The sequence below is a fragment of the Suncus etruscus genome, chromosome 2 (assembly GCF_024139225.1).
Source record: "Suncus etruscus isolate mSunEtr1 chromosome 2, mSunEtr1.pri.cur, whole genome shotgun sequence".
NCBI classification, from domain to species: Eukaryota; Metazoa; Chordata; class Mammalia; order Eulipotyphla; family Soricidae; genus Suncus; species Suncus etruscus.
This window is the reverse complement of record NC_064849.1, coordinates 6,187,014-6,197,172: the sequence shown is the minus strand read 5'-3', so window position 1 is coordinate 6,197,172 and position 10,159 is coordinate 6,187,014. Positions and strand designations below refer to the sequence as shown.

Here is a 10,159-nt window from a genome sequence, read left to right as displayed (position 1 = left end):
CTGGCCTGGGATTCAAGGGCATAGTGTGTGGCTGTGGTCAATTTATCTCGTTTATTTCCATCAAAATCCTTCCAACTACCATCAAGTCAGTCATTCCACTTTATTTAAAAAATGTTTTTTGGCTCCTCCTGGCTTGGGGGACCGGAGATTGAACCCAGGTTCGTCCTGGGTCAGCCGCATATGAGACAAATGCCCTACCGCTGTGCTATTGCTCCAGCCCCTACTTATTTATTTTTTGTTTTGGGGGTCACACCTGGCGGCACTCAAGCATTCCTCCTGGCTCTGCACTCAGAATCGCCCTCTGCAGGCACGGGGGACCATATAGGATACTGGGATTCGAACCATCATCCGTCCTGGATCAGCTACTTGGAGGCAAACGCCCTACCGCTGGCTGTGCTTTCTCTCCAGTCCCCATTCTACTTTATTAAACAAAACAAAACAAAACAACACAGGGTCCAAGTGATAGCACAGAAGATTGGGCATTTGCCTTGCATAAGGCTGACCTGAGTACAATTCCCAGCATCTGGGGTAGTCCTCCTGCAACCAGGAATAATTCCTGACTACACAACCAGGAGTAACCCCTGAGCATCGCTAAATATGACCCCAACAAAACGCACCTCAAAAAAAAATAAGAAAGAGAGAAAGGAAGGAAGGAAGGAAGGAAGGAAGGAAGGAAGGAAGGAAGGAAGGAAGGAAGGAAGGAAGGAAGGAAGGAAGGAAGGAAGGAAAGAAACACTAGAAACAAACAAACAAACACTGGGCCAAGGGAGGCTCAGAGGACATGACCACAGGTACATGTAGGCTGGTCTGGTCCTGGTGCTAGATGGTCCCTGGCAGGCAGCTTCTTGGCATGGCCCTAAAACAAACCCAAGATGATTGTGGTCCCAACCAGCTCCAGAGAGCAAACACCATGTGTGTACGTGTTTAGGGATGTGTGTGTCTGGGGTTGCTTGGTTCCTTGCATAGCCTGTAGGTGTGCTAGGCCCTGGGGGACCACAAGACCCCTACTGGGACCACACCTCAGAGATGGAGGCATCAGTTTCTTTCTTCTCAGGACAGCACAGAACAGGGCATGGGAAGGGGCTGGAGAGATAGCATGGAGATAGGGTGTTTGCCTTCCATGCAAAAGGAAGGTGGTTCGAATCCCGGCATCACATATGGTCCTCCGAGCCTGCCAGGAGCAATTTCTGAGTGTAGAGCCAGGAGTAACCCCTGAGAGCTGCAAAATGTGACCCAAAAAAACAAAACAAAACAAAAAAAGAACAGGGCATGGGAAAAGCAGTAAGACCCAAGAGACACCTGGACACAATTATGTGTGGACTGAACATGGATGCTTGCAGTCACACCTGGACATGGTCACATGTGGACACACAATAGCACACTCACTCCTCACAACAGGAACCTAGAAGAGTGTTAAGGACAGCTTGGTGAGCCCCACATCCTGTCCCCCGCATGGGCGTAGGCACCTGGCAGCCAAAAGAGCTGAATGGGCAGCCAGGCCTTGGGGTAGCCATTATAAGTAGCAGGGCCCAGCACAATCTTTTTTTTTTTTTTTTGGTTTTTGGGCCACACCCGTTTCACACTCAGGGGTTACTCCTGGCTATGCGCTCAGAAATCGCCCCTGGCTTGGGGGGAACCATATGGGACACCGGGGGATCAAACCGTGGTCTGTCCTACGCTAGTGCTTGCAAGGCAGACACCTTACCTCTAGCACCACCTTCCCGACCCCCCAGCACAATCTTGTTATATACATCCAAAACTACAGAAAATCAGTTTAGGGCGCCTGCATAAAGCTGACCCCAGCCTAATCTAGTCTGTCATGTAAGGATCCCCAAGATACTGGAGCGACTACCAACAGCCCTAAAATCACCTAACTCTCCGTGTGCCTCAGCTACCCCGTCCCGCAGCTGTGGGCAGTAGACAGGGGTGCCCCCTGGTCGCATTGACCAGCTGCACCGCCTGTTCTCCCACCAGCCAAACTGGCTCTCTGAGCACCTGGGACCCCATTTGCAGGTGGACGCAGTAGCCGTGGGTGCCAGCAGGTGGAAGCATGGGGCCACCCAGTGTGTAGCTAGAAGGCTCCTGGGGAAATTGGCCTGGAGGGCCTCAGCAGTGGGACCTGGGGCAGAAAGAAGGCATGTACCTAATTTTGTTGATGCTCCATTTCAGTGGTTGAAAACGCTCCATTTCAATGCCAGAGCAGCAGGGCGTTTGCCTTTCATGCAGAAGGTCATTGGTTCGAATCCCGGCATCCCATATGGTCTCCCGAGTCTGCCAGGAGCGATTTCTGAGCGTGGAGCCAGGAGGTACCCCTGAGCGCTGCCAGGTGTGACCCAAAACAAACAAACAAACAAAAAAATACTACTACTACTACTACTACTAATAAAAACTGCTCCGTGGGGCCGGGAAGGTGGCGCTAGAGGTAAGGTGTCTGCCTTACAAGCGCTAGCCAAGGAACGGACCGCGGTTCGATCCCCCGGCGTCCCATATGGTCCCCCCAAGCCAGGGGCGATTTCTGAGCACATAGCCAGGAGTAACCCCTGAGCGTCAAACGGGTGTGGCCCAAAAACCAAAAAAAAAAAAAAAAACTGCTCCGTGACACAAAACCCGTCCCTTAGGAAAGAGCTGGGCTGGGTTCTCGTCTGAGTAAGCGATTTCTAGGTTTAATATCAAAGGTTTCCTAGGGACCGGAGAGATAGCATGGAAGTAGGGCTTTGGCCTTGCATGCAGAAGGTCGGTGGTTCGAATCCCGATGAAACTATGGGGCACCAGGAGATGCGGCATTGCCCCCCTGGGGGTCGGTCCCTCCAGCCCTGCATTGCTGCAGCTTCTTGGGGTGACTGAGGGCGGAGAACTCATGTCCCCCCCACCCCCGCAAACGAGTCTCCATCCGAGCTGGCCAGGCATGGTTCCCAACGGGGAGGGGGGTCAGCACACAGCAGAGACAGACCTAGCCCTTTTTTCTTTCTTTTGGTTTTTGGGCTACGCTCAGGGGTTACTCCTGGCTCCTGGCTTGGGGGACCATATGGGACACCGAGGGGGAATCGAACCAAGGCCGTTCTAGGTCGCCCGGCAGACGCCTTACCACTCGCGCCACCGTTCCGCCCCCCTCCCCCGCCTTGTAATTAACACGCTCCGCCCCCCTCGCCGTCGGCCGACGCGTCGCGTCATCAGCGCGCGCCGGACGACGTCGCTTCGCGCTCCCTCGCGCTGACGTCACCGCGGCGCCCGCCCTAGCGGCTGAGCAGCGCGGGAGGCGGTCACGGCAGCTGCTCGAAGATGTAAGTTGGGGGGGGGGCGGAATCCGACACCATCCAAGCCCCAAAAGCTCCCCGCCACGGCCGGCGGGGCGCATCGCAGAGCCAACCGGGCCCCGGCCCTTACGACGGCCGGGCGGCGCGGCGCGGGGCCCCCGAGAGCGAGTGTGGCCCGGGTTAGAGGCGCGGCGGCGGCGGCGGCGGCGCGGCCCGGAAGTGGTGGGACCGCGGCGGGCGGAAGGGCCTTCGGGCGGGTGCGAGGCGGGATTCGGCGGCGCGCGCGCTAGCGGCCTGGCCGGCGCTGTAAGTGATCGCGGCCGGGGCGGGGGGCCCGGCCCTTGCAGGAAGGTCGCCCAGGCGCCCGGTGTGCAGTTCGCGGGGATGCGGCTGGATTCCCTCGGCTCGCGTGCGTTGGGCTGGCACCCCCACTTGCACCCGTGGCGCGGGGGACCCCGGCTCCTAGCATTCGCTCACTAACTGTTCTCTGCTTTCTCTGCTGCGGAATTGCACCCCGCTGCTCCCGGCTCCGGAAACCCCCCGCACCGCCTCGCCTGGGCTCTCACTGCTTCCGAGAAGCCTGCGGTGTTTGCCCTCTGGGTCAGGCCGCCGCCTTCCACCGCCCATCTGTGCAGGGGGCCGATTTGGCTTGGGTTCCCCCCCTCCCCGCAGGAAGGTAGTGCCCTGGGAATCGTGTGTAGGCTGCAAGGCACCCCTCACTTGTCCCCGGCTTCCAGCGTTGCTGCCCGCTCGTCCTGTGTCGGCCTCTTTGTTCCAGCCATCGTGGTGGCCCAGGGACTCCTGTGGGCGATCGAGATGAGGAAGGAGGGAGCCAGGAGACTTTTTGTGTTGGGGAGCAAATGTCCCTCCTCCCCCCTGGTTTGGCCGGCTCCCTTCCCTAGCAGGGACTTTATTGGACCCTTTTTTTTTTTTTTTTGGCCTCCATGTCCTTGGTCAATGAACACTGATTGTCACAGCAGTGCTGAGGAGATACGACCCTGGGAAGGACTTAGCCAGATCTCATTTGACAGCCTACATCAAACCCAGGCAGGCCAAGTCCACACTGCCTCCTCCTCTGTGGCCAAGGACAGCCTCTTGGGCTGTGGCCCCCTGGCTGTCTCTGTCTTGGGGGACGGTTGTTTTTATTTTTTTATTTTATTTTTTACTTTTGCTAAGGAGTTTTCTCCTGGCACCACACAGAAGGGACTAGAAGTGTGCTGGGGATTGAGTTCCGGTTGGCAGCAAACGAGACAAATGTCCTTCCCACAGTTCTATCTCCCTTGGCTCTCTGATATCTTACTTCTCTGTCCCAACACATCACCCGAAGTTGTACGTTCTGGGAAAGAGAGCAGGACTGACTCTGTTGTTCCTTTCTCACTTGAAACACTCTTCAGGGGCTGGAGAGATAGAATGGAGGTAGGGCGTTTGCCATGCATGCAGATGGACAGTGATTCGAATCCCCGCATCCCATTTGGTCCCCCGAGTCAGCCAGGAGCAATTTTTTCTTTTTTTTTCTTTTTTTTTTTTTTTTTTTTTTGGTTTTTGGGCCACACCCTGTGACGCTCAGGGGTTACTCCTGGCTATGTGCTCAGAAGTTGCTCCTGGCTTCTTGGGGGACCATATGGGACGCCGGGGGATCGAACCGCGGTCCGTCCTAGGCTAGCGCAGGCAAGGCAGGCACCTTACCTCCAGCGCCACCGCCCGGCCCCTATATTTTTTTTTTTTTTAGGAGCAATTTTTGAGCATAGAGCCAGGAGTAAACCTGAGTGCTGCCAGGTGTGACCCCCCCCCCCAAAAAAAAAAAAAAGAAAAAGAAACACTCTTCACTTTCAAATGTCACTTTACACTCCTTGAACACCTCACTTCCGCTTGACCTGTCTTGGTGTTGTGTCCCTATTCCAGACTCTCAAGAGGTGGGACAGTAGTAGTTGAGCCGCATGGCTGAGACTTTTGCTTGCATATAGGTCCTGCGTGCTGGCGAAGACAGCAGCCCCAGGACACAGGGCAGGCAGTGCAGCCACAGCTTCCGAGTGACCTCCCGGGCCGTTCATTGAGCATATGTCCGGCTACCGCACCAGGTGTGGTATTCCACTCAGTGCCAATGTCTCTTTTTCTGTTTTCTTTTTGAAAATTTTATTAAAGAGCTTGGAGGATGTCTGGCACATCGCATATCTTTGCCACACCTGATTTCCAACTGTGTTTGCGTTACCGAAGTAACTCTGCCTGCCGTGGGTCTTGATTCATTTTTTCTTTTTGCATTTCAGAGTCATGATCAAATCGTGATAGTCTTCCCCTACATACATCTTCTTATTCGTGTTCCTAACTCATGTTCCTCATATCATGTTTCTGCTGCTTTAAGGGTTCACAGGGGGTAGGTCAGTTTGCTTTCTTGAGCTTGAGGTTTATAGATGTTTTCATGCTGGTACTAGTCACTGAAGTGGTTTTTCTGATAAGTGAGGAAATCACTGGTATGAAATTGGTGCTGTTAGCAAGATGAGTAGAAACACTCTTTGGGCCAATCTCTGACTAGATTCCTATGACTAGATTCCTCCAACAATTAGATCCTTGAATTAAGAGGTAAACAATGGGTATTAAGCCTCCTAAAGCTCTTGATGGGGATCACCCCACGATTTCTTTAAAAAAAAAAAAAAGACAGCCCTGAGGCGGGGGAAGGGCCCTGACTGACCTTCCCACCTCCCCAGCTTTAACTGCCAGTTAGGCTCCATCTTTGCTGCTGGCTCTTCACTGAACTCTTTTATCTTGTTACTAGGCTGCGCTCTGGTGTGACTTGCAGTCACTTAGGGCCCGTTTCTGGAGGTAGAAGTGAGAATTGAGAGCAGTGAGGCCCCCATTGCTGCTGGCCGCGCCTCAGAAGGGCAGGATGGATCTGTCAGTGAAAAAGAAGAGCTTGCTAGGAGCCAAAGAGAATAATAAAAAGTCCAGCACTAGGTAATTCGCTGTCAGATTTTTCTAGTGCTACTTTGGGGGTGCCCACTGCCAGGACCCTCGGGGAGCTTGGCACTGCCCTGCATGATAGAAGGATCGGATCGGGCCAAAGTTACAGAACAGTCTGCTCGCTCACCCCGTCTCTGACCTTTGGAGCCCTTTTCTCTCGGGTGGTCCTGCTGTTTCAGGGCGGCCTGGGAGCAGGGTGTGCGCTCACAACCTCCCTTGTCACGCAGGGCTCCTTCTCCAACGAAACGCAAGGACCGCTCCGAGGAGAAGTCCAAGGACCGCTCCAAAGACAAAGGGGCCACCAAGGAGTCAGGCGACAAGGATCGAGGCAGGGACAAGACTCGGAAGCGGCGCAGTGCGTCCAGTGGCAGCAGTAGCACCAGGTGGGTCTGCTGGGGGGGTCTCCTCGGAAACTAGCAGGAGGCCTCGGGGTCCCTCACCACCCTGCCTGACGTATTATTACCTCCATGTCCTGCCAGGTCCCGCTCCAGCTCCACCTCCAGTTCGGGCTCCAGCACCAGCACCGGCTCCAGCAGTGGCTCCAGCTCCTCCTCAGCATCCAGCCGCTCAGGCAGCTCCAGCACGTCCCGCAGCTCCAGCTCCAGCAGCTCCTCGGGCTCCCCAAGTCCTTCCCGGCGCCGCCATGACCACAGGCGGCGGTCGCGCTCCAAGTAAGGGGTCCTTCTTAGCCCTGCATGGCACTCTGGCTTAGTGGGTGGCGCTTCAGGAAGCTGGGACACTCTTCGTCCTGAGGACATCTCAGCTTCACCGATGGTCCTACTGGTGCTTTTGTGTCCTTAGGTCCAAGCCGCCCAAGCGAGACGAAAAGGAGCGCAAGAGGCGGAGCCCTTCTCCCAGGCCCACCAAGGTACACATCGGGAGGCTCACCAGGAACGTGACAAAGGTAAGGCTGTGGCGATGGGCTGGGGAGCAAGCGCCTCAAAGGCTGGGGCTTAGACTGTGCCTTTCAGGACCACATCATGGAGATATTTTCCACTTACGGGAAAATCAAGATGATCGACATGCCTGTGGAAAGAATGCACCCCCATCTGTCCAAGGGGTATGCCTACGTGGAGTTTGAGAACCCAGACGAGGCTGAGAAGGCGCTGAGGCACATGGACGGAGGTGTGTGCCCTGCAGCGTGCGCTTGGTGGCGCCCCACTTTCTGGGTACTGGGTCCAACTCGAGGGGCATGTTTTCAAGACACGTTTTATGCAACATGTCTTGAAAAGAGTTTCTGGGGGCCTGAGAGATAGCATGGAGGTAAGGCATTTACCTTTCATGCAGAAGGTCATCAGTTTGAATCCCAGTGTCCCATATGGTCCCCTGAGCACTGCCGGGTGTGACCCAAAAACCACAAAAAAAAATAGAAAAGAAAAGAGTTTCTGCAGATTGTCAGGGCCGGAACAGTAGTCCATTGGACAGAGAAGTCTGCAGGCAGCTTAAAGCACAGGTGAAAGTGCCATGGTTTTCTGTGTTTTCCACTGGGGGGTCATGCCTGGTGGTGCTGCCGGGCAAATTTCATCGTGTTGTGCCTATACGTTAATCTGCACAGCCCTGGAAGAGGCCTCTGGGTTTGTTTTGTGTTGGACTGTATTCAGTGGTGCTGGGGCTCAAACTCCTGTTGGCTGCATGCAAGGCAAGCATCGTTTTGGCTCTACTGTCACTCAGCCCCCTTGTTAAAGCTTTTGAGCCTGTCTGGGTCCAGGCATGTGGGTTTGTCTGTCCCTTTTTGCGTCTGCATGGCCCTTTGAGTACACTTTTAAGCCACGCTTGTGCCCACTGCCTCGGCTACAGCTGCCTGCAGGTCCCTGAACCGACTTAAATGGTCGTCATCTTCTGGAACCATTTCTCTCATGTTGTACTTTTGTTTGTTTGTTTGTTTGTTGGGTCACATCCAGCAGTGCCCAGGATTTACCTTTGGCTCTATGCTCAGAAATCGCTCCTGGGGGCTGGAGAGATGGCACAGCAGTAGGGCATTTGCCTTGCATGCTGCCAACCCAGGAGGAACCTGGTTTGATTCCTGGCATCCCATAAGGTCCCCCCAGCTTGTTGGGGGCAATTTCTGAGTATAGAGCCAGGAGTAACCCCTGAGCACCGCTGGGTGTGGCCCAGAAACCAATCAATCAATAAAAAAAAAAAAGTTTAAAGAAAAAGAAATCACTCCTGGCAGGCACAGGGACCATCTGGCATGCCAGGATTTGAACCGCCTTTCGTCCTGGGTCAGCTGTGTGCAAGGCAAAAACCCTACCTCTGTGGTGGATTTCCCCCCGCCTCTCCATGCTGCCTGTTTCTCCTTTGACCCATATGGCGTCTTCAGTCCTGCCTCAAAATATTCCCGTGGATTCCCTTTTCAGCCACTGGTTTCCAGTGCTTCAGCATAGATGTTGCTTCCTTTGAAGGCAGTCCAGGCTTGGCCAAGCACATTCCCTGCCTCTGCAGTTTCCTTGATTTGTGCTGATTGTGAGAACTGAGAGTTCTTTCCGGGTGGTCCAAATGGTCGTCAGGTCTGTCTGCCCAGTATCTGTGCTGACCTGCTGCGGGCCACTTCTCTTCATATGCTCTGAAATGTTACTCTTCCCCACAGGACAAATTGATGGCCAAGAAATTACTGCCACTGCTGTGCTGGCTCCCTGGCCTCGACCCCCTCCTAGGCGATTCAGTCCCCCCAGGAGAATGTTGCCACCGCCCCCAATGTGGCGTCGCTCGCCCCCACGCATGAGGAGACGGTGGGTGTCGAGACGTGTGGGTGGTTTTCCCCTCAAACACAATGGAACCTATGGAACTGTCAGCTAGGGAGGGAGCAAGGCGAGGTGCTCGGGTCCCAGTGCCTCCATCTCCTTCCCTTCCTGTAGATGGTGCTGGAACCGTAGGGGTCATATTGGCTCTGGGTGAATGTGTCAGGTGTAAGGCCGGTTTCCCCTAGCTGAGAAAAAGGGTCCACAGCCTCAAGGAGACCAGTAGGCCCTTTCTGGGCCCCTGTGCCTGCCATCCAGCAGGTGAAGGAAAGGAAGTAGCCACAGCATTTATGTGATGTCTAATGGCCTTGGATCCTCCACAGGTCCCGTTCCCCACGACGCAGGTCCCCCGTGCGCCGGCGTTCTCGCTCGCCTGGTCGCCGCCGCCACCGGAGCCGCTCTAGTTCCAACTCATCTCGATAAGCAGGACGGCTGGAGCTGTTCCCCAATACAGTCCCCTCCAGCAGGTTGTGGGGAAGGAAGATCCCCGGGGCAGGTGCCCCAGTGCCTGCTGGGCTCAGGGTGTGTCCGAAGATTGTCCTCTCCAGCCGCCTGGCCAAGTTCCTAGTTCTGCATTTGTGGCAAAGCCAGCAAGTCAGGCGGGGCAGAGCTGGGGTGTAGTGCCCCCCCCCCCCATCCCAGCTCTGTGGTTGCTTCCATAAGGGGCTCCCTTGTCTTCTACGCCTGTTAGCTCTGGTCCGCCTCTGCCCGTTCCTGTCACCCCGTTAGTTGCTGTGAATGGTTGTTTCCACGTATCCTCAGACAGCCCCATGTCTCCCTTTCTCTGAAATGAGTGAGCAGGTTGAGAGCTGGTCCCAAGGCTCTGCAGCCAAGTTGTGTCCTTGGTGGCCTTGCAGCTACCTGGGCAGCGTGTACATTGCTATTGCCTTTCTTGGGGGTTTTTATTGTACAGTCAGTACCATAAATTTTGAGTTTTGTAACTTGTAGCGTTTCAGATAAGTGTAGTCTGTTGTGAAAGGATTGTGTTGATTGAATAAACCTAGGATTTGAATGCAAAGAGTTTGGGTTCACTGCTCTCCCTTGGTCACCCAGCTTCCAGAGCCAGAAAGGGTGGGACCCGTCTGTCAGTGGGTCAGCTGAGCGCTGACTGGTATGGCCCAACCCCTCACCCCATCTCCCCACCTCAAGAAAAAGAAATGGAAGTCCATCCCCAAATAATCTGTTCTGGTTCTTCAGAATTTATCTGGAAGG

At 54.8% G+C, this 10,159-nt stretch overlaps 1 protein-coding gene across 4 annotated transcripts; it reads left to right on the top strand.

The window, feature by feature from the left end:
• Positions 1-3,217: 3,217 nt before the first annotated feature.
• Positions 3,218-9,965, top strand: RNPS1 (RNA binding protein with serine rich domain 1). Of its 4 annotated transcripts, none has more exons than XM_049768737.1 (9): positions 3,218-3,281; positions 5,219-5,332; positions 6,025-6,203; positions 6,437-6,592; positions 6,689-6,880; positions 7,011-7,113; positions 7,181-7,334; positions 8,797-8,938; positions 9,271-9,965. In XM_049768737.1, exons 3-9 carry the CDS (start codon positions 6,136-6,138, stop codon positions 9,368-9,370), a joined length of 915 nt encoding a protein of 304 aa, XP_049624694.1. In that variant the 5' UTR covers positions 3,218-3,281; positions 5,219-5,332; positions 6,025-6,135; the 3' UTR covers positions 9,371-9,965. The 4 variants fall into 4 exon arrangements, with proteins under 4 accessions (XP_049624694.1, XP_049624696.1, XP_049624697.1 ...); XM_049768738.1 differs by lacking the exon at positions 3,218-3,281 and adding an exon at positions 3,528-3,560; XM_049768739.1 differs by lacking the exon at positions 5,219-5,332 and having other exon boundaries at positions 3,224-3,281.
• The last annotated feature ends 194 nt before the right edge of the window (positions 9,966-10,159 follow it).

What these genes read in the sequence shown, in the direction of transcription:
- RNPS1 (XM_049768737.1), top strand. Translation starts at nt 6,136, where the DNA reads ATGGATCTGTCAGTGAAAAAGAAGAGCTTGCTAGGAGCCAAAGAGAAT. An exon ending in AGGCGGCGGTCGCGCTCCAA is followed by an intron (nt 6,881 to 7,010) that starts GTAAGGGGTCCT and finishes TTGTGTCCTTAG; the next exon opens with GTCCAAGCCGCCCAAGCGAG. An exon ending in TCACCAGGAACGTGACAAAG is followed by an intron (nt 7,114 to 7,180) that starts GTAAGGCTGTGG and finishes TGTGCCTTTCAG; the next exon opens with GACCACATCATGGAGATATT.